At 40.7% G+C, this 21,018-nt stretch overlaps 1 protein-coding gene across 2 annotated transcripts in view; it reads left to right on the forward strand.

The window, feature by feature from the left end:
- Positions 1-620: 620 nt before the first annotated feature.
- Positions 621-21,018, forward strand: part of ZDHHC2 (zDHHC palmitoyltransferase 2) — a 37,169-nt gene continuing 16,771 nt past the window's right edge. Inside the window, exons 1-5 of one of the 2 annotated variants that reach the window (XM_076336314.1) lie at positions 621-786; positions 11,533-11,559; positions 14,791-14,885; positions 18,322-18,442; positions 19,384-19,453. In XM_076336314.1, coding sequence (XP_076192429.1) covers positions 621-786; positions 11,533-11,559; positions 14,791-14,885; positions 18,322-18,442; positions 19,384-19,453 — 479 coding nt within the window. Of the gene's footprint in view, positions 787-2,147; positions 2,197-11,532; positions 11,560-14,790; positions 14,886-18,321; positions 18,443-19,383; positions 19,454-21,018 lie in introns of those variants that run through there. The other variant, XM_076336315.1, reaches the window with a different exon arrangement.

The following is a 21,018-nucleotide window of genomic DNA, read 5'->3' on the forward strand; positions in this document are numbered from 1 at the left end:
TCCCACAGCCTCTTGCTGGCTGTGACCCGGCAGCCTGCAACACTTGTTGTTTGTTATATGGTACTCTGAAACATTATTTGCACATAGGGCAGCACTTTTCCTAACCAAATGTTTTAAAGTATTTCCAAGGGCAGTTAAGTATTCCCACCCCTATTTCAGAGGCTGAAAAGCCTGAGGAAGCTGGGCTGGGCACCGGGAGTTCAACGGGGGGAGCCGTCATCGGCACCTCCAGCCACGTAACACCCAAAGGCTCCTGCACGTGCCGGATGCCCGAGAAACGTAACTCATTTTGTAATGAGCTGAGCTGCTCCGGGGCCCGGCCCCAAACTTTAAGGGAGCGCTTCCCGTTATCGCCCACGGGAGGCGGCGGGAACGTCCCCTCCCCTGCCGGGCCCGGGGCGGCCGGAACGAGGCGGACCTTGCCGGGACGCTGCGGCCTCTCGGGCGGCACATCACCCCGGCTCTGCCCCTGCCCTGCCCTGCCTGGGGGGAGCGGCGGCGGGCGGGCGGTGGGAGGAGCGGCCCTGCCGGAGAGCCCTGTCAGGGAGGGAGGGAGGGACCGGGGCGGGCTCCGGCGGGGTGCGCGGCCGGGGCCCGGGCCCCCAGAGCGAGCGGCCGGGATGCGGTGCGGGAAGATGGCGGCACCGCCGCCGCCAAGCGGGGCGGCGGGCGCTTGGGGCGGCGTGCGGCGGCGCTGCCAGCGGCTGCTGTACTGGGTGCCGGTGCTCTTCATCTCCAGCATCCTCTGCTGGTCCTACTACGCCTATGTCACCCAGCTCTGCCTGCGTGAGTGCCGCCGCGGCGGGCGGGGGGCGCCGACGGGCTCCCGCGGGACGGGGGTGGGCGCCGCCGCCGCTCCTGCCCCTGCTGGGAGAGCGCAGCCGGGCTCCCGCCGCCCGCGCCTGCCGGGACGGGGCGGGGGGGCGGCGGCGGCGTCTGTTGTTTGTCGTTTGTCAGCGCCGGGGCCGCCCCTGGCCGCCGCCGCCACGCCCGCGGGCCGGGCCGGGCCGGGGCCGGGGCTGGGGCTGGGGCTGGGGCTGCGCCGCCGCATGCGGCCGGCAACGGGCTGGGCTGGGCTGGGCGGGCTGGAGACTGGCGGAGCGACAGCCCCCCGACTCATCCCACTCCCCCCCCAGACGGCCGGGGTCGCGCTGGGCCTCCGCGCTGCCTTGTGCCCCCCGCGACCTGGTCGCGCGTAGTTTCCACTTCCACGCGAGGAGGGAGCCGATCGCACGGGGCTTTTCACGGGCCTGAGTTTTCCTCCGTGGCGTGCACAGCGTGTGACACCCCACCCCTGAACATGGGACCTGGAGGCTCCCTGTGCAGACGGCATGAGCAAAGTTAGCGGTCCCTTTGTTTTCCTCCCACTGTGTGACAGCACATATACATATGTGTGTGTGTGTGTGTGTGTATAAAAACAGGGTCTTCTTGTCAGCTTACGTGGAAGTGGGAACAGATAACAGAAAATCCCTGAGTCTCCCCATGCCACTCTTCAGTCATCTAGAAAATGCCTGGCTGTCACAGCTTCCTGGTCCGCCTTTGGCACCGGCAGCCTGCAATTCATTCAGAAGTCATCCTGACCATGCACCTTGGCTCTTCCTTAGCGTTAGGCAAATAATTAATCACACACTGGAGACTGGGTGTGATCTGAGTATTTGTGTGAATTTGAGTGGTCGAGCCAGAAGGATTTATTAAATGACCAGCTGGCTAGGCTCCCTTGAATTAATTGCAGTTTCTGTTGTGGTATATCTTGTAGAAAACAATTTAATCTTTGAATTTTGGAGGCTAATGTATGGTGTACTGATGTTTCATGGACAATATTATAATAATGGCACAAAGGAATACAAACTGGCTGTTGTCTCCCCTTTCCCCTCTAGTGTAGGTGAGGTTCGTAGTGACCGTTGGTCATTTAGTGTCTGTTTAAGGAACAGCGGTGAGGGGAAAATACCCAACTCAAGCTGAGTGCATTTATATGCCTACATAACTTTGCCAGACTTCAGCTGTTCATGTTGAGCAGTCTGGTACCTAATTTTGGATTTCTTTTTTTTTTTTTTTTTTTTAACAGAAGACTGTGATAAAATTGTCCTACAGATGCTTGGCTGAGCAGTTGAGACATTAAGCAAAAAATGATTGCCAAGCCTAGCACCTCTGTTTTGGAGGGAGGTATCAAGACTTGGTGTGGTTCCTATATTGGAGGTGGGCTTTTTACATCTTTTTTTCACTAACAACATTCAAATCTGTTAGTTTTAAATGCTGCTCTTCAACTAGAAATTGGGACTTGAGTTGCTGTGCCCTCATGAGAGGAGAAAAGTGTCTACTTCCAGCGCAAGGAAGCAAATTGTCTGGAAGGTTGTGGGAGAAGTTGACTGAGCGAGCCTGGAAAGGGGAGCTGTAAGCTGACACGAGGAGGGCGAAGATGTTTCGGGGGAAAGTGACCCTATAGCTAACGTCTGTCCTAATGTACACAGACCTGTGATGCTTACACAGTACAGTAGGCTTGATTCAGGCACTACTGTTTGAGTTATCTACTGTGTTTTTTCTTCTGTGTAATTCTGTATAACAGAGGAAGATTGGGTTTTAACTTACCTGAAAGCGGGTACCTCGTAAGGAAATGGCATGCTTGAAACTTGCTTCAAACTATAAACTATGGTACCATAATTCCTTGAGAACAGTTCAAACCAAAAGGCCTGCAATGGGAGGGGAGGAAGAGGGAATCCTGGGGCTCTGCTAAAGCACCTTTTACTGAATTCCTTTCTATGGACAAAGGTGATCTTTTGTTTGTTTCTCCCAGCCCCCCACCCCTTCCTCATTCTGCCTGGCTCACCAGTTTTTGAATTCAGCATAATAGTTGTCCGTGACTTCTGCTAATTCCATCTTTTATCTACAAAAAATATCTTATTCCATCTTTATCTGTATCTGGATGCTTTGTCTCGTTTTTGGCATATTAAGATAAAATAAACTTATGTCTTGTCTTACTAATGAATATTTAGTGTAAACAACAGAAGGAATAGCTAACAACTCTGAGAACGAAAGCCAATGGCAGGAATAGACGGTTAGCATTTCAGTGCTTTGAAGCCAGCCGGTCTACTCAGTGCATCTTTTATTCCTGCAGCATTGACTGCTAAAGAGGACATATATAGCTGCTTATTTTATTGCAGCTTTCTGTCATTGATGCTCATGACAATGTACGGTGTTAACCATTGTGCAGCAGGACTTAGCAAGGACTTTGCACAGTTGTAATGCAAGTGATTTATTTGAGCTTTTAGTAATGAGAAAGTGTTTCAAATGTAGCATTTTGAATGTTTTTTTTCAATTTTAATGGAGTATTGTAGGAGGGACATTACTTTTTTTTAAAGAAAGAAGCAGCCTACTAAGATGATCCCTTTCATCCCTAAAGCTGAGTAGTTACAGTATTGAGTAGCATTTTAGAAACAAACAAAAAAAAGGTTTTCAAAACAGGAAAAGGAATCCACAACTCTTAACTGTAGTATTACCAAGTCTAGAGTTCTGTCTCTTTTTTAGTGGATTCAGTTAAGAGCTTGTGCTGCTTTAACCTTTAAGGAAAAGGAGAAAGGTATTGAACATTAGCAAACGGTGATCTTCTTCCTGCTGGTTGTAGAATACTGGAATGAAATGTGTAAATGAGTTGGTTTTAAAACACCTGATTAAAAATTGCTTCTCTCTAATCCAGTTCCATTCTCTTGATTTTGCCAGTATTGTCATCTCACAACCCCTGTCTGGCAATAGTAGTTGTCTTTTGCCCCCAGATAACTTCCTTTGTGTTTAAAATTAATGGGCCTTTAAGTATTCCTTCCCTTAAAAAAATTTGAGTGTGTTTATGAAAACCTGAGGGTTACAGATTTATTGTTCCTCCTTTAAAAAAGATGAGGAAATACAGGTGATGCACAATGAGTACCTTGAACTTCGATAGCTGAAGCTACTGAAATTTCAGCCTAGGATATATCGAACAACAACATGAAGTGCAAATGGAATTCTTTCCCCTGGCCCTTGCATCCTTGTGTCTGTACTCTGAAAATACATATTGGATTCAGTAAACTCTGCATATGAAATAAAATAATTTTTCTTATGTCTTCCTTCTTACGTGTATCTCTAATTCGGGTTAGTAGAAATATAAGGGACTTAGAGTAGTTATCCACTTCATGCTTTGGGTAAGGCAGAACCAGTAGTTATTTGCACTGTTTCTGACAGTTGTTTGTCAGATATGTTCTTGGCAAACTTGGATGTTGAGATCCCTTTTGGTTTTTGTTTTGTCCTTTTGGTTTTTGTTTTGGTTTTGTTTTCCTTCCAGTTCATGATGTGGAGTTGCATGTAAGAAGGAAAATGTGAAAATTTGACAGTGCTGTGACAGATGTTTTTAGTGAAAATATCAGCTGTGCTGATGAAAGGGTTATCCAGTAAATCCAAATTGGTTGTGTATGTTCAGTTTTGATCCATTTTTACATGTCGCTGATTTTAATTCTAAGGATAATGCGCTTGCTGAGGGAATCCTGTCTGAAAATGCAGCTTGAATTTGTAATTTTGAAGAAGGAAAATAGATTTGCTGTGAAACGTAGAAATGAGCAATAAGCATTTCCTGACTACGTGAGTGAGGGGAGAGGGAGGAAATACTCCCACCTGGTGAGTGATTTGCCTGATTTGGAAAAGAGTAAGTGACTTCAGCATAGTTGAAAAGGGGGACAGCAGGACATTCACAACACAGGAGAACTCATAAGCCACATCTTTGTTTTTGGAGTAGAATATGTGACTGGGATTTGTCCACCGCTACCTTCAGTATGGAACAGAAAAATGTGGAATTGCATCCAGCTGCTAAAGATATTAATGATGTTGAAAGATTTTTGCTGGAGGATCAGATTGATTAGTGCTGAATTGAGGTTTTTGACTCTGTGTAACATCAGTGGAATGGAATTATAGCAGGATAAAAAGCTGCCTAATTCATCACAGTTTAGAGGCAGAATTAATATGTGCCCTGTAGGCATGGCACAGTGTCATCAGAGGATCAGAAGCGGCAGAAAATATGGAGATAGAAGCCGATAGAAAAAAAAAAAGGGGGGGGGGGGGGAAGGGGAGGCCCAAGATTTGGTCAGCTGGATTTGAGCTCTTTGCTCAGTATGTTCTCCAAATGGATCAAAGGATTTATGGTACTTGCTGCTCATGTCTTGTAATCATCTACAGCTTACATTTCGCTATAGAAATACTAGTACGTTGTAACATTGCAGTTGGCTGTTGTCAAATACCAGTTAAATACCCTGTCTGTACATTGGCTGCTAAGGTAGCAAAAGATTTTGGTCAAAGCAAATTTGTATTTTTATACTGTGCTTTGCAAACACCACATTTCTTCCTCTTCTGAGATCCCTGGTTGCTTTCAGAAAAGTTTCAAAACTGGCAGCTGAAGTAAAATTGGCTTCTGCATTTTAGCCAGCAGAACCCCTGGATGTTTCTCAAATGTCATTTGCTTTCTTTCTCAGACTTTCCAAGACAGCTGCTATTCTCTACTTCTGAAATGGAATTGAAGTCGGTGTTTAAGTGTGACTGCTTATCTTTCTATGTAGTGCCTAGTGTACTGCCCATAGGTTTTGTGCCTTGAAATTTAAACCATGGCTTTAAGTTGAAAACATAACGTCTGTGGTAAAGATACAATTATTAGATAAGATTGTGTTTTCAGTTAAAGATTTAACACTGTTTGATATGTAACAGCTTGAATAGATGTTCTTGTCAGGGTGTACTCTTTGTTTGCTAAAAAGGATCTGGTCATATAACTTCTCTAGAAGTAGTCTTCGCTCTTCAGTTAGTCCTTGTGACTTGGAAAGTAAATGGGAAGTTTGTAAAGAAGAAAGATTAGATCAATTCTTAGGCATACTCAATTCAAAAGCAGTGGGTTTGTGACCTTACCTGAAAAGATACCAAATAGCAGCTTGCTGCTGTGTAGGTATGTGATATAGTTTGATGGTCACAGGGTTAAAATGAATTTACTGAAACATTCACAAATGCTGTCAAATCCAAATATATGGGTTATTGATGACTAATTATGCCAACCTTAAATCTCCCAGAAAGACTTCTGTTACTTTTGTCCTGAAGCGAAGCACTGGTGGCAACGTCTCCACCTTGTCACACTGAATCAATGCAAGTCACTGCTGTCTAGCAAAGAGGTAGTTTTTATTGCAAGCACTGATTTTTTTTCTAAAGGACTATTGCAGACAAGGATAGAACACTTGTCACAACTATAAAACACTTTTATGTGTACAGAGAGCTGAGTTAAACTGCATCTATAGATCAGTGTTTTACAGCTTCAAATATGCTATAAAGATAAAATACGGAGTTAGTTTTGTGAATCAGATCTAAGATGTTAAACTGTATAAAAGTTTGAGAGAAACAGGTACTTATAGATGTGGCTGCAGAGTCTCTGAATCAGAGGTATCTTAATTTCCCATTCCAAAGTTTTAAATATTTAAAAAATATACATAAAATACGGAAACAAGATTTTGTATATCCACTTCTATCAAGGCTTTAAAAAATTAATTGCTTTCTCCAGTATTTTTTTTCTCTAATCATTACATTTACTGTTCAGGAACTTTGATTTTGGATTTAGAAGTCAAGCAAACTTTAATGTTAGAAAACCAATGCAAATTTTTTACATGAATTTTATCTTCCAAAATCTTTTGAGTTTTGTGGTAGCAATGTGTCTTGCCATGTCTCTAGCTACATGGAGATGGATGTCGACTTAATTTTTCCATGGGTGAGCGAGAATAAAGATTTCCAGAGAAAATGAGCCACAGTTCAAGAAATGGGAAATCCATTTCTATCACTGAATTAAGGTCTCACGCAGTGCGAAGTGCCTAGCAACGTGGCTTCTCTTCTTAGCAAACTAATTTGGTGATGGAGTTGTAGGAGGCAGTCTTGAGATACTGTGGTGCCTCTTTGCCTGCCAAGGCAGCATTCCTGATGCTGCATGACTTTCTCCCAGTGAGGAAGACTACCAGGAAGTGTGGGATGAACTCCCCAGGCTTCTCCAGGTGTCCTTTCCATCCTGGACTTTTTCCTATCTTTTGTAACACAACTTTCTGTCCTCAGTCACTGTTGTTTTTTTGCAAGCACAGGCTGTTCAGCAGCATTGACTACTGAATGTGCTGTTCCTGTTTCTGGCTGCCTGTGGCTCATGACAAGCAGGGAACGATGTTTCTGGATCAGGAAATTGGCATCTACGTTGGCCGAAGTCCTGTGTATGTCCCAGCCTGATCCTAATTCTGATGAGCACCGTCTGCAAGCTGTGTAATGAAACAGAGAGGCTCTGATTATGTGATAGTCTGCTAGTACTGACCTGTAAATGGCATCCTGATGCTTTAGCAGTGGAAGGCTGATTCTTAATGAAATTGGCCCCCTCAGGCGAACAGTGCTGTAACTTTTTAATGACTTCTTGAAGACAGGTCATGGTTTTATAATTATCTCTGTCTCTGAATATACGGGAGTATCATTCCATTCCTCTCTCAAAGGGTTTTACCTGGTTTTCTCTCAAATTGTAGAAATGGCTTAATGGTTGGGATTGGTGTGTCCTTGGTGCTTATTTTAGTCATTGTAGACAGAAGTACTTTTTACCCTTATTATTTGTATGATATTTGACTACCAGTAAGTGAATTTGCAGCATTTAGGATGATACTTATTAATGACAGAATGCACAGTCTGACCTACTTTTCTGTGCGCTACTAGCAGTGAATATAACCCTTTGGAAGAGAAATGAGAAAACTGCCAGAAAGACTGGCATAAATGATTCACAGAAGACTATATGATCAAGTACTATTGAATAATATAGCAAAGCCGTATCACTGTATCTACTGAAAAATATAAAATTTGATTTAAATAAATATCTCATGTCTGCTGTTCAGAAGGTGGGGAAAATAGCAAATGTTTCTTTGATCAGATCCAAAATTAGAGGGTTTTTTTCTTGTTATAAAATTATTTTCCATGCACTTAAATAGTGTGATTTTTAGAATTACAAGCATCTTGTGGTTACCCTAAGAAGTCCTTATATCATGGTCATTCTACAAATTTCTAAGAGAAGTTTCAGAGGGAGTTTGATTTCTAAGGGCTCCCCCCCCGCCTCCGCTGATCAATTCTGCCACATTTGTGCAAAAAAAACCCCAACCAAAACAAAAACCGCTTTTATTTCTTCCCAGGTCCTGTGGTACTGCAGATGCCTGTCCATTACTTTCCCACACATTATACCTCCTTTAGGGAGCCTTCATCAAAGGTGATTTAAAAAGGTGTAAGCAGAAGGAGTAATACTTCACCTTGTGAAAAGCTGCAGGTTATTAGGTATTGCATATTCCTCTGTGTCACTGTCTGAGGGGATGTTTGTTAAGCAACGTGGCCAGTCTCCTCGTAAACACCAGTTGCAGTAAGTGTGGAGAAAAAAGATGTCAAGATTGAAGATACTGGCTTCCCTCTTCAGATCTGCCTCTTCTACTTTGGTCTCTTACAGTGGTTGCAACTCGGGAGTGTATGAAATAACTCTGAGTCTTACCAGGTGGTAAAAGTTATTAAAATTACAAGATGTATCCAAAAAAAACCCTGGTTCTCACCCTGCTGGGATTAACTGGACATTTTTGGGCACTTATGTTTTAGCCTTCATGGTCTGCAGCTCCTGACTGTCAGGAATATTTGGCTTCCGAGCTAGATACCGCAAAAGCTAAAAAGATTGTCCGCTGAGCAGGTGCACTCTGAAGAGCACATTTCATCTGGGAGGTGGAGAGAGATTTTGAAAAGCTGTAGGCTTGCAGTCAGGTAGAAATTATTAAATTTGGATTTATTAGTTGTATTGGTCCCTCACTTACCGATGTGTGGAAACATTTTTGTTGGGGCAGAAAATAAGTCTCAAACACATTAATTAATACATTTTATCCAAGGTTAAGGGGGAAAAAAAGATGACAACTGCTTTCACAGCAATGGTCTATGCCTTTCCCTTGTTAGGAGAGAAAAAGACCACAAATCATTGTGAAAGGTTGGTTAAATAGATTTTAGTTTGAAACTGGTGATTCTGCAATGTATGGTTGACTACGGCTTTTTAATTAGCAGAGAGTGGTTATTCCAAGAAGACTGGCAAATTTCTGCACACCTTGCTGACTATACCAAGTGGAGACAGAAAATCAGCATTTGTGTAATGGCCGGTTTGTCCTAATCTGAGAGCTCCAGCACTTTTAAATTACACGTTGACTCTAAAGATGTCTTGTTTTTTTCTGGTGGATGACTGTTTACTTAGAATTTTAAAATTCTTGTGCATTACTGTACTGCAGCATCTCTGCTCCTCAGAGTCAAACGTGTATACATGATTCCTCAGCTTCTTTCTAGCAGTTGTCTAGATGGATATTTAGCTTATCAAGCTCTAAAGATTTCTTTCAGCTGAACTAGAAAACTGAGGGCAGAATAGAGTTTTCTTTATAATGGCTTATGCAACTTCTGTAGTGTCTTCTGATTTTTGTGAAGAACTTTATAAACATGGTTATTTACTGTTTTCCTTCAGGTAAAGTAGATGCTCATTTTGGTAGAACTATAGGCAAATATCCGTTTTAATAGACCTATTTTATAATTATAGAATTGTGGAGTAATTAATGTTTGAGGGGATCTCAGCTCATCTAGGGCAACCTAATCAAAGCAGGGTTTGGTGTAAGGTCAGGCCAGGTTGTTCAGGGGTTTATCTGATTGAGTCTTGAAAAGCTCCAGACGCAGAGACTGCACAACCTCTCTGGGCAACTTGCTCCACTGGTGGACTGTTCTCATGGTGGAAAAGTTTTTCCTTGTATCAAATCCGATACTCTCATTTCAACTTATGCCTACTGGCTCTTGTCTTCCCACCCTGCACCATTATGAAGAGCCCAGCTGCACTTCCTCGATACCTCCCTGGAGGTCCTGGTGGGCTGCTGTTAGGTCCCCCCAAAGCTGTGTCTTCTCCAGGCTGAACAAGCCTTGGCCATGCAGCCTCTGCTCAGAGGGTGAGTGATCCAGTCCCTACCAGCTTGGTCGCTCTCCCCTGGACTTGCATGTTTGTTGTATTGGGGGGCCCAAAGCTGGGGGCAATGTTCTGGATGTGGTCTAGTGAGTGCTGCGTAGAGGGGGATAATCCCTTCCCTTGACCGACTGGCTGTGCCCCTGCTAATGCCACCCATGAGGCTGGTGGCCCTCTCTGCTGCCTGAGTGCTGCTGGCTCATGTTGAGCTTGCTGCCCACCAGCACCCCCATGGCCTCTTCCACAGAGCTGCTCCAGCCCAGCTGTCCCCAGGCTGTATCGTTGCAGGGGGGTGTTTCTTTACAGGTGCAGGACTTTGCCTTTGCCCTCAGTGAATTTCATAAGGGTCCTGTCAGCCCATTCCTCCAGCCTGTCTGGGTCCCTCTGGATGGCCGTCTTGCACACGAGCATATCATCTGGTGTCCCCAGGGTGGTGTCATCTGTGAACTTGATGAGTGTTCGCTCTTCCAGAGCATTAGTTAAGGTGTTGAGCAGCACTGGTCCCACAGTAGATCCCTGCATTGTGCAAGATATATTTAAATAGTGACTTTTACTCTATCAACAAGCCTAAGTTTAATATGCCAAAGTAGGATGGCATGGGTGGTCGGCCTTTCAGTAGGAGTTGCCTTGTGCCTGCTGTTTGATAAATGGCCTTGTGCAGCCATTTTTGTTAGGAAAACAAAAGCAGATGAGGTCCATATAGCGACTGTCCTCTCACTTGCACTTGTAGGTGCCACTGTGTTACAGTTTGTAGACTGCTTAATCGGGATGGATGACTGTGTGGTGGAGTGGTTTGGGTGGAAGGGGAAGAGCACCATGAGGTTTTTGATCACTTGGGAGTTTCTGTTCTCTCTCTGAGATATCTGTTGTGGGTTTGGCCTTTTTTTTAATAATATGACCGGGAGTGGAATATAGGTGTAAGAAGAAGATTTATTCTTTTTCATAAATGCAGTGACTGATACATGATACCTGTGTACTCCACTCCATGCCTGCCATACTTGCGCCTTTCTCACTCACTTACTATCCCCAAATCCTGTAATCTGTGGGCAGTTTCTTAAAGGAAATGCAACTTGTGTCTACTTTTGATTTTTATGCCTTGGACATCTAAGTTATCACTGAGTATCGCTGGCAAAACCAGTTCTGTGTTCTGACACCTCCACCTCAAGAACAGAACATATATAAACAACAAAACCTGAAGACCACAGTTCTGAAGAATAACTGTTCTTCAGAGATGGCTTTTCTGGGGTAACTTCAGATAGAGGGAGGTGCTATGGAACTGAGCCTGGGGGTGGGAGCCAGGAAACCTTATAAGCCGCTGGCATTGGTTTTGTTTACCTGTTCTTGTGGTGAATGTACACGGCTACACCATAAAAGCTTGATAATGTGTGGTCTTAAGCTCGTATTGTTTGATGAGTACTCTTCCCTCTTTGGTTGAAAAACAAAGGTTTAAACTACTCAGTTACATCATTTGCTATTTAAATATAATTTTTACTCTTTCTTTTTTTCTCATTTTTCAGTGACAATGACAAATATTGGAGAAAAAGGTAAGATTTTTTTTTAGCTGTTTATAAGTGGAATTCATATACCAGGGTAGTATAGTAGTTTACTAGTAGAATTGAGATACAGATCTAATCTGTTTTAAATAAGTGTATTTTTTTGTGTTCCTCAGCTCCTTTTATTATCCTGCTGTTCCTGAATATTGCTTTAGCCATTCCAAATAGAGATGAGAAAAATTAGAGCTTTTTACTGGCTTTCTGAAGTGCCAACTAAAATAATCCTTATATTCTGTTTTTAAAAAATTCTATTCATAACAAGGAAAGCTCTTTTAAAACCAGGACTTCTAAAGATGAGCAAGGTGTTTGTGCAGAGTGCGACATACTTAAATGGGAGGTGAATTTTTTCTGCACTTTCATTTTAGCCAATGTCTTTGAAGAAACAATATCCTTCAGATACGTAACCTTTTCAGAAGATAATAAAACTGCCTGATTAGCTGTTATTAGAGTTCCTACCCTGAGGCTGTAGCATGTTTAGATTGCTTTTCCAGATGCTATTTTAATACTAGCACAACGTGGAAGTGTAAAGTGTGGGGCTGTGGAGCTTTTGGAGGAGGGGGGCGTGGGGTAGGAGACAAGCTATATGCTTTTTACATTTGTGTAATTCCAGCAGGTTTGAGAGTTCCTCACTTAGAACAAGTGTTTGCCAATCAAGAAACATTTCCTTGAAAAACTTTTTTTCAGTTTAGTGATGTTTCCCCCGTCCCCCATAGGACTGCATAAGCATATCTGCAAACTTCAGCACCTGCAAACTTTGAAATAATTCCAGTTTCTTGCTGCTCCATACTCTGTGTGTGTGTGTGTGGGGGGGGGGGGGGAGTCAGAGACCAGTGTGGTGTTAGGCATTGCTCACAAAGCAAATTAGAATTACCAGCAAAATGCATTGGGGAAAATAATTTCCTTATTTTTAGCTGCTCAGAGCCTTGGTGGGCTTCAGCCACTCGGGAGAAATTTACCCTGGCTGTACTTCTGCCCTAAGTGTTTTCAGGGCTGAAAACTGGGCAAATGTTGCTCAGCCCTATTACAGGTTGCTGCATATTTCCAGGCAACTCTAGCTATTTGTAAATGGGTTGCCTTCAAGCAAGGGATACACCATTTGTTTTGGGCTTTTAGGTTTTGGGGGGGGAGGGGGTTTGTAGGATTTTTTTGGCTGGTTTTTTTTTTCCAGAAAAAGTGTAAAATAGAAGGACTTCTGCCCAGGGAGCTGCAGACAGCTCTTCTTTTTCTGTCTCAAGGGAATTGAGGTTCTTACGTTGGACTCTCAACTCCCACAGACCCAGTGGAGCAGCTGGGTAGCCCAGGGTCTCCATTGCAGTGCAGGGAAAATGGTGGGTAGGTAACCTGGGAGAGGTGACCGGTCAGGACCTGGGCCAGCTTGGAGAACTGAGGTGCAAGAGCAAACAAGAAGAGCTTCAGTCTTGTGCAGACATTAAAGGGGAAACATGGGGTAATGTCTTTAGGCTAAAATTTTGTCTCCCTCCAGTAGTCTCTTTTTTTAATGTATGAAAAAGGAATTTTCTTAACAATCACGGTTACCGTTATTCTCACAACAATAAAACATAGATGCAGATTAGTAAATGCATAGTGTACAGAACTGATGTAACTTGCCTTACCTTGCCCTCACTTTATGCCATGAATATACTGTTGTTTAAAAAATAATAATGATTTTGTTAGAGTAGATCAGTTTTTTTTAGCGTTGATAGAAATGTTCGGATGAAAATGTGGACTGTTCCTGACAGATGCTTGTGCAGTAGCAAGATGGTCCTTTAGTGTAATCTTGGATATTGTGTTTGAAGTGGAGTCCAGTTCTGTAACTTACTTACACTGATGAGATTTTTTTCAGTTTATAGACATGCCATATGGCTCTTTTCCCCTGTCATCCCAAAAGCTTAGTACAGTGTTGCTCTCCAGGTTTTGCTAGCTTTTGTTTATTTTTTTAACTATCTAGTGAACAAGGATAAATATTTACTGTGTTGCTGCTTTTTTTTGAGTAAACAAACTTCAACACCAGAAACATGTATTCGGCGTTACTTTTGAGGCAGAATTACAAAAAAGAAGAACATGCTTGGCTACTGTTCCTGCATTTATGCACACCGTCATGCATGTGTTATGGAAACTTCTCTAGCACAGAATAGCATTACATATATAAAAACATAGGCTAACCATACGAGGGCAATACTTCAGATTGTGTAGTGAAAGTACACGTTTCCCTTTATGATTTTTTTAACAGTCTTATAAATTTATAGAGTTGTATAAAGAATATTTGACCGTGTAGCTTCCATATAACCCTGAGCTCTGCATGATCTGAGTTCATCTGTACAGCAGGGAAGTAATATTTTTCACTGTTGCTGTCCTTTATTTGCCTCTTCTCTGCCCAAGGACGAAGAATCCAAGGAAATACTCTTTCTTGTGCATTAGAGCAAGTTAATCAGAGGATACAAGTTTTGGATTTACTATTTACTGTAGTGAATTGCTTGGTACAGTGAGAGCTTTTACATGGAAACACCTATCAATCCATGGCAGGCTCTTAGAAGTTAATGTTACCTTCTGTATTCTAGTAAAACAACTCAGCATAGTAAATGTTGACTGACATCTATTAAAAAAATCTAAGAATAAATCACTGTCTGTGAAGAATATGAAGTAGTGAATGAACATTTGAATTTAAAGAACCTGCAGGTCTTTAAAAACTACCCTGCTGTCCTCCCTCCTAAAAATCTAGCAAAACAAATTAACTGGTTATGGTTACTGTTCCAGTATCATATGCACACCCACTCAAAGACTCCCCTCACTCTAGTCGTCGTTTAGGTAGCTATACTCCCTTTTGGGGGTTTTGGGATTTTTGGGTGGGTTTTTTTTTTTGCATGGCTAGCAGTCTCCCTACATGGTTTATAAAGCTAAAAAGCAGAGACGCATCAGTTAAAATAGGATTTAACAAATGCGTAAAGGAGGATTGCTTGCTAAATAATTATGGGGCTCTAATAAGCTATTAACCATTCCCCTGGAACTTTTGTAATATATGTAGCCTGTATCGTGACTTTCCCCACACAGTCTGTATTTGTCTCATGTAAAGTTGCAAGTGCAATATTTTTGTTGCAAAGCTTTTGCAGAGCCTATGTATTTACATCTGTTAGAGTAACTATCTGTGATATGTACAGCATCTGTTTGTAAGTACTATAATATCACTGGTCTGTTTGTATTAATTCTGTCCCTTTTTGATTTTAGTTGTGTGCCTGGTTGCTTACCACATATTTTTCATGCTGTTCGTCTGGTCATATTGGAAAACAATCTTTACGCTACCAATGAATCCTTCAAAAGAAGTAAGATAAACTTAACTTTTGTTTCTGAAATAGCCTAGTCAAATGCTTGATTTTGTAGTATTTGAATAACTTAGACTCTGATCTCATGTAGTTTTAAACTGTGTAGAAAAATACAGATGGTAGTTACAGCTTCTTAATAGGAGTATATCAGATTGCAAACAGCGTAATGAACAAGACAAAATTACACCTTCTCTAAGTTTTAAAGGTTTTTTAATAGATTTTTAAAATTAGATAATATTTATGATATTAAGAAGAAAAAAACCTCTCCACTTGAAAAATACGTTATTTGAACTAGCAGCTTAAATCTTTCATGGGAATATAATACTTTCATGTGGGCAAAAAATGTATTTTCATGTGTTTAAGACTTATATTGCCTGTCAGCATCTGTCTGTTGTCCTCTAAATAAAAGCTTCTTCCCCATCTGTTTTGGTATGAAGGAACTTGGGGGTTGTGGCGTGAGCGTGCAACAGGTAAGCTGATGCTGGGAAGCCATGGCTGGTTAAGCAGGAAGGGACCTAGTATAGAACAGCTGCATGGAAAAGAGGTCTGAGGTAAATATATGCCCCAAATCTTAAATCCAGCTAGTACAGAAGTGTTAAAGACGAAGGATCCAGTTGTCTTGGAGAATATTAAGATACAAACCATGTTCAACATGATGTAGTCTCAAGAGAATTGCTTTTAGTTCAGCATTGGGGGTTTTTTATTATTTTAATTTCACATTCTTTTTAACATTAAAAAAGAAAAAGAAAGCGAAAACTGTCAATAGCTTTGATGAAAATCCTCCATATGCAGTTTGGTACAACCAGCGCAACTTTTTGACCTCTTACCATCCTGTCTTTGTACAGAAACCCCACAGTCCTCAGTAGGTGCTATGTCACACAACCTCTGAGGTCAAGAGGATTCATGCTATGGCCGCTTTGGAGTTTGAAGTATGCACAAAGCCAATACTTATTTCATCATGGACTCATAACTGTAGCCCCTGTAACTACCGTGCCAACACAAAATAAATAGCTTGTGATTTCTACTGTCTGTTGTGCGGAGGTTCTTGTCCGAGTAGTTTTCATTCACTAATAAGATACGTAATTGTGGAAACAAGGAGATAATTCAAAGTAATTGGCATCTTCCTTGAATTTTACACTGCAGTCTTTACTACAGTTCGGGGCGGAGAGGAGGAAAATAGATTAAGAAACTATTTCATTTGGTAATTACATAGCAAAATACATGCATATATTTGGGGACTGTAGTGGTAATTAGAAAGGTTTTCAAATCACTGGGCTGATGCCAATAAAAGACTCTAAAAACATTTTGGCAAATCCTTAATAATTATAGTGGGATTCCAAAGCCACCATACAATGCTACCGGAGAACTTCAAATGGGATATTAAAAGTATTGAAGTTGGGTAATAGAAAACAATGTGTGGTTTTTCTGTGTTCTTTGAATTTACACAATGTTGCTGGCAGTGAGTGACATCTTTTGTTGTTCCATGTCTTTTTCCTAATCTACTAGAGCAGTATTTTTAAAATTTAATTAGGGTATTTGTAGTGTTAAGTTACTGCTTGGCTTCCAGTTTCTGGGATGAAATTGTAAATGTAAAAGGATGTATTTTCAACTTAACTGAACTGACTTATGAACTATAGCAAATATTTGTTTGAAGACTGAAAAACAGAGAAAGCTTTTGGGTTTTGTTTTCATGAACACTGGAGCTGGTGCAAACCGCACAGCCTGTATATTTATTTTTAAGTTTATTTCAACTTTTTACATGTATAAAAAGCGCTAAAGTTCTGGCACTGTGGCTTGGAATTTAAAATATTGCTAATCTGACATTTTTCTTCTGAAGTTCAATGTGTTATCCCCATCCCTCTCATATTGGAAATAATTGTCCAGAGAAACACTTCAAACTCAAGCGATACTGTGCTACCCTAACTACAGTTGTGCCCATATGCTTTGTAAAGCTTTCACATAGACGATTTTCTTTCTTCTCTCTCATGAGAGCTTGTGAGTTGGGAACTTCTCTCAGTGGTAGAGGACAACTTCTGTAGTTGAGGATCTGTTGCGAAAGAGTCATCTGGCTGCAGATTCTCTTTAAGATACTTTGAGAGATTTCACTTTAGTGTGTGCCGTTCTGTACCTGTGTGTACCAGCACGAAGATGGTTTCCCAGGCAGGAAGGTTTTGTAGACTTAGGACTACTCTGAGAACCAATACAAAATGATGGAGCAATAGCTTTATGTGCTTCAAACAGGAAGCATTAAAAAAAAAAAAAAGTATTCTGAACCAAGTTTCTGCAGTGAGAAATCCTATGTATTCCAGTATAAATCAATTTAGGTGTTGACAAGAATGTATTCTTACTAGGGAAAAATGAAAGGTGACCTGAGAAACTCATGCTAAACAGTGAATGTCCAGCTTCTGCTGGAAGATTGTGAACTTTGTCAGGGAGGTGGAGTGGTGCCTTCTCTATGGAGGTGAGAAGAGGTTCCTAACTATGTGTTTCTGTCTGTTTTCTTAGTTTTACATGGGTCACTTTCAGTTAGGAAAAAATTTAATATTATTATCATGACTAGCCTTTCTGTAGACATAAATGCTATGCAGAAGGCTTCTATTTCTGGTACAGGTTAGAGACAGCCACTCTTCCTGCCAAAGATGGACTTCTTTTCAGAGGTGATTTTGTATCCTGTTTCTCTGATAGACATAGCAAAGACTTCAGCATCTGCCCATTTCTAGAAGCTACAGCAACAAAGCTGACTGTTGCTGTGTTGCAGAGGACTTTAGAGTATAAGAAATTTGGACTACTTCATGTATACCATGCATCTCTTTCAGTAATTTTTACCCTCTCAGCTCTTACTAGAGTCACTACGACAGAAGTTGTCCTTTTATGCAGGAAGATGGTAAGACGTGGTTATTCTGTCATACAGGACACCCACCTCTTCCTCCTCTCAGCCAGTCTCTGAAGTAAAAACACATCCTAACACCTGCATGAAGAGAACAGCGACTCTCCAGTGGCAAAGAATAAAAGGGAAGATGCCAGACACCAAAAGAGAAATAAAGCTATCTTTTCTGCTATTACTAGTAGCATATTTTCTTTCAGTTAAAGGCTGACATCCCTGGCTTATATTCACTAGCTAATATTTAGTATTACAGAAGTAAATTAACTGACCTTTCAAGGGAGTGATAAGCTCTTGATCCTCCTCTTGAAGAGTGTCGCTTCTGGAAGCATTCAGCATTGCATCAATACCAAATCAGAACTAATTTTAATTTTGTCCTCAGTTGCCATAAACTAAATTAGTGGTCTTAGGAACACTGGGTTATTTGCTGTAATACTTTGTATGTGCTGCTAATCCATCTTTATATAATGAATATTTATTTCTTTTTACATCTCTACAGATACTTACTTAACTTGAAATTTGCTAACATATCTTTGATTTTAAAAATTATTCCAGTTTCATCTATCATATTTGGACAAGGAATCCCTAGAGAGGGAACCTAGAGGTGAATCCCAGCAAGAAGTCTTAAGACGGGCAGCCAAGGATCTTCCTATCTATACACGGACAATGTCTGGAGGTAAATAGGTGTTCAGGAGACCACCAAAGGCAGGTGTCTTGATGTACTACCTAAACTAATTAAAAAAAAAAAAAAAATTCAAGGGTTTGGATTATGAAAAGCAGTTCTTCCCCACACTTCATAAAATAACAAAGTGACCCAAGAACTTAACTTTAATGTAGCTTTAGGCAGCTACATTTATTCAGTGGGAAGATTGTTGGAAAGTAAATTGCTGCGTACAATTTAGGATTTTAAAGTGGATTGACAATGCCTTGCTAAATGTTTGCAAAGTGACATTAACAAGTAGCTTGTAATACTAACAAACTGCAGAAGAGGCTGTAGCCGTCTTTAACTGCATAGATTTCTTCTTTCATAGGTTTAAAAAAAATAAAAATTAATCACTATCTGTATGTCATGTATAGCTAGATAGATCATAGTAAGAAACTGTTACTGTTTTACTTGCTGGTTGTTCAGTTGCAAGAACAAAAGTTCTTCCAAACTAAGAGTTAATCTTAACGTGCTGATATTGTAAGTTTGTGAATGCTGGCTAGCTAAGCAAATCCAAGAGATAATCTCATATAGTAAATTAAAGCTGTTAGAATAATAGCTTAAAATAGCTACATTGTTGAACAGTTTTTAAAGGTTTTCCATTCTAGTGAGGGTTATGTGAGTTTTGTTGGTTCATTGGTTGTTTTGCAGAGCTGAGGGGTTTGGAAGAAAAAACCCTGATTAGCATGACTAGCAGAGATTGCAAAAACTGAGCTTTTTGGGTTCACTCTGCTAGATTCAGCATTGCAAATACTTAAAAAATGCTTCAGTATTTGCAACTGCTTCTGATCATGCTGAAGTGTTTTCCAGGCGTTCTGCTGGGCTGAGCTGCTAGTATTTACTTTTGCGCAGACTTCAGGAATCAAAATGTGTAACTGTACATTGAGATCTAATCTTGGAACTTTTTTCTTTAGCAATCAGATACTGTGACAGATGCCGTCTTGTAAAACCAGATCGTTGCCATCACTGTTCTGTATGCGACAAGTAAGAAAATATTTTACATTAGTGGTTTTCTGAATTAATGGATTTTTTTCTTGACACAGAAGCTTTTATTTTTTTATGTGTAGATTTTTCAGGTTTAATGTTTTGGCAGATAAGCTTTTTTTTTTAACCCCCCCCCCCCCCTTAGATTTTTTCCAGATTTAGTTTTTATTTACTTATTTCTAAGGAAGTCTGTAACTTACTCTAATTCATTTGATGGCTTTCTTGATGCCAACATGGATTACATGGTTTTATACGTTCTTTACGTAATGGTTAAAAATTATGAATATTAATAACGAACTTTCCTTAAGAATGTAACCAAAAATAGCTGATAAACAAAAATTTGCTTCTTTTGTTAGAATCTGAATAAAGATCACTACCCATCTCAATCTAATCATGATGTCACTTACATCTCTTCCGAGGTAATAAACTTAATATCCTATTTTTCATTGGATAACTTGCAGGTTATTTTTAGTTAAAGAAAGAATCAACCAAGCATCCCCATTTCTAACTGAAGTCATAAAATAAAGTTTTTGTTTGTCTAACATAAAAGGAAATTCACCTACATATTCCCCAGCAGTCTAATTGCTTTCTAATTTAATCTTTCTTTCGGCTGTTCTTCTCTCTGACCTTTCTCCAGTTAGCTTGGATGTCTGTGTGTTTCTCCACTTTTGCCCCCAGTGGTTTAAATTTCTAACTTTAAGAGAAGGGGCTTCCTCAAAGGCTGATTTATTCTTAGCTTTAAGGCTGTTCCAAATACTCTTCAGCTGACAATACATCAAACCTTCCAACATGATTGTGAGGCAGAGAAGACTTTCCATTTTGTCCAGCAAAACAGCAGAGGCACTTGAAAGAGTAACTGAGTTGAGGCAGAAAGAGGATCTTGGTTGTGTTGTATGGAATGGTGGTTGCAGTGTAAGATAGGAACATTCTTGTGTCTGAGCAGGGCGGAGAAAAAGGGTGACCTGTGTTATCCTATGAAATGTGAGTGAAATTTGCAGAAATGCCATTATAATATATTTTGCAGAATACCTTGTCAAAATTCACTTGCTTCAATGATATCTGATTTTCTTGTGCATGTTTTATTAATGGAGAGTAATTAATTGCAAAAATGTTTGGGATTTTTCATACAAGGTAAGTTCTTAAAAACCTCGTGTGCATCTGTATATATTTCTATAAAAGCAAATCATGTACTTGGAGATATATTTACTTGTATCACTAAGTATATAATAATCGAATTAGCCCAGTTTCTAAGGCTCTGTCAGAGAATAAACAGTAGTTGAAGAACCTATTCAGAATGAGGACCAGATCCTAAAGCTGAAGTTATGGATTGCGTTTTCCTAAATCACTAAGCTCTTGACAGAACAAGTGTTTTGAGTTTGGGTTACCTACAGTTTACTTGTAGGTAAACTGTATTATGTGAATTTAAATAGACATCTTTGTTAAATAGATCAGGTAACCAATAGTACATATGGGTAATTCTTAATCTGTATGTGAATAATTTAAATCTGACACGTAACTGTGCTTCTGACTTTTGTTTTTCTTTTGCTTTTTGCGATGCTTGGAAT

The sequence above is a fragment of the Aptenodytes patagonicus genome, chromosome 4 (assembly GCF_965638725.1).
Source record: "Aptenodytes patagonicus chromosome 4, bAptPat1.pri.cur, whole genome shotgun sequence".
Taxonomy (NCBI): Eukaryota; Metazoa; Chordata; class Aves; order Sphenisciformes; family Spheniscidae; genus Aptenodytes; species Aptenodytes patagonicus.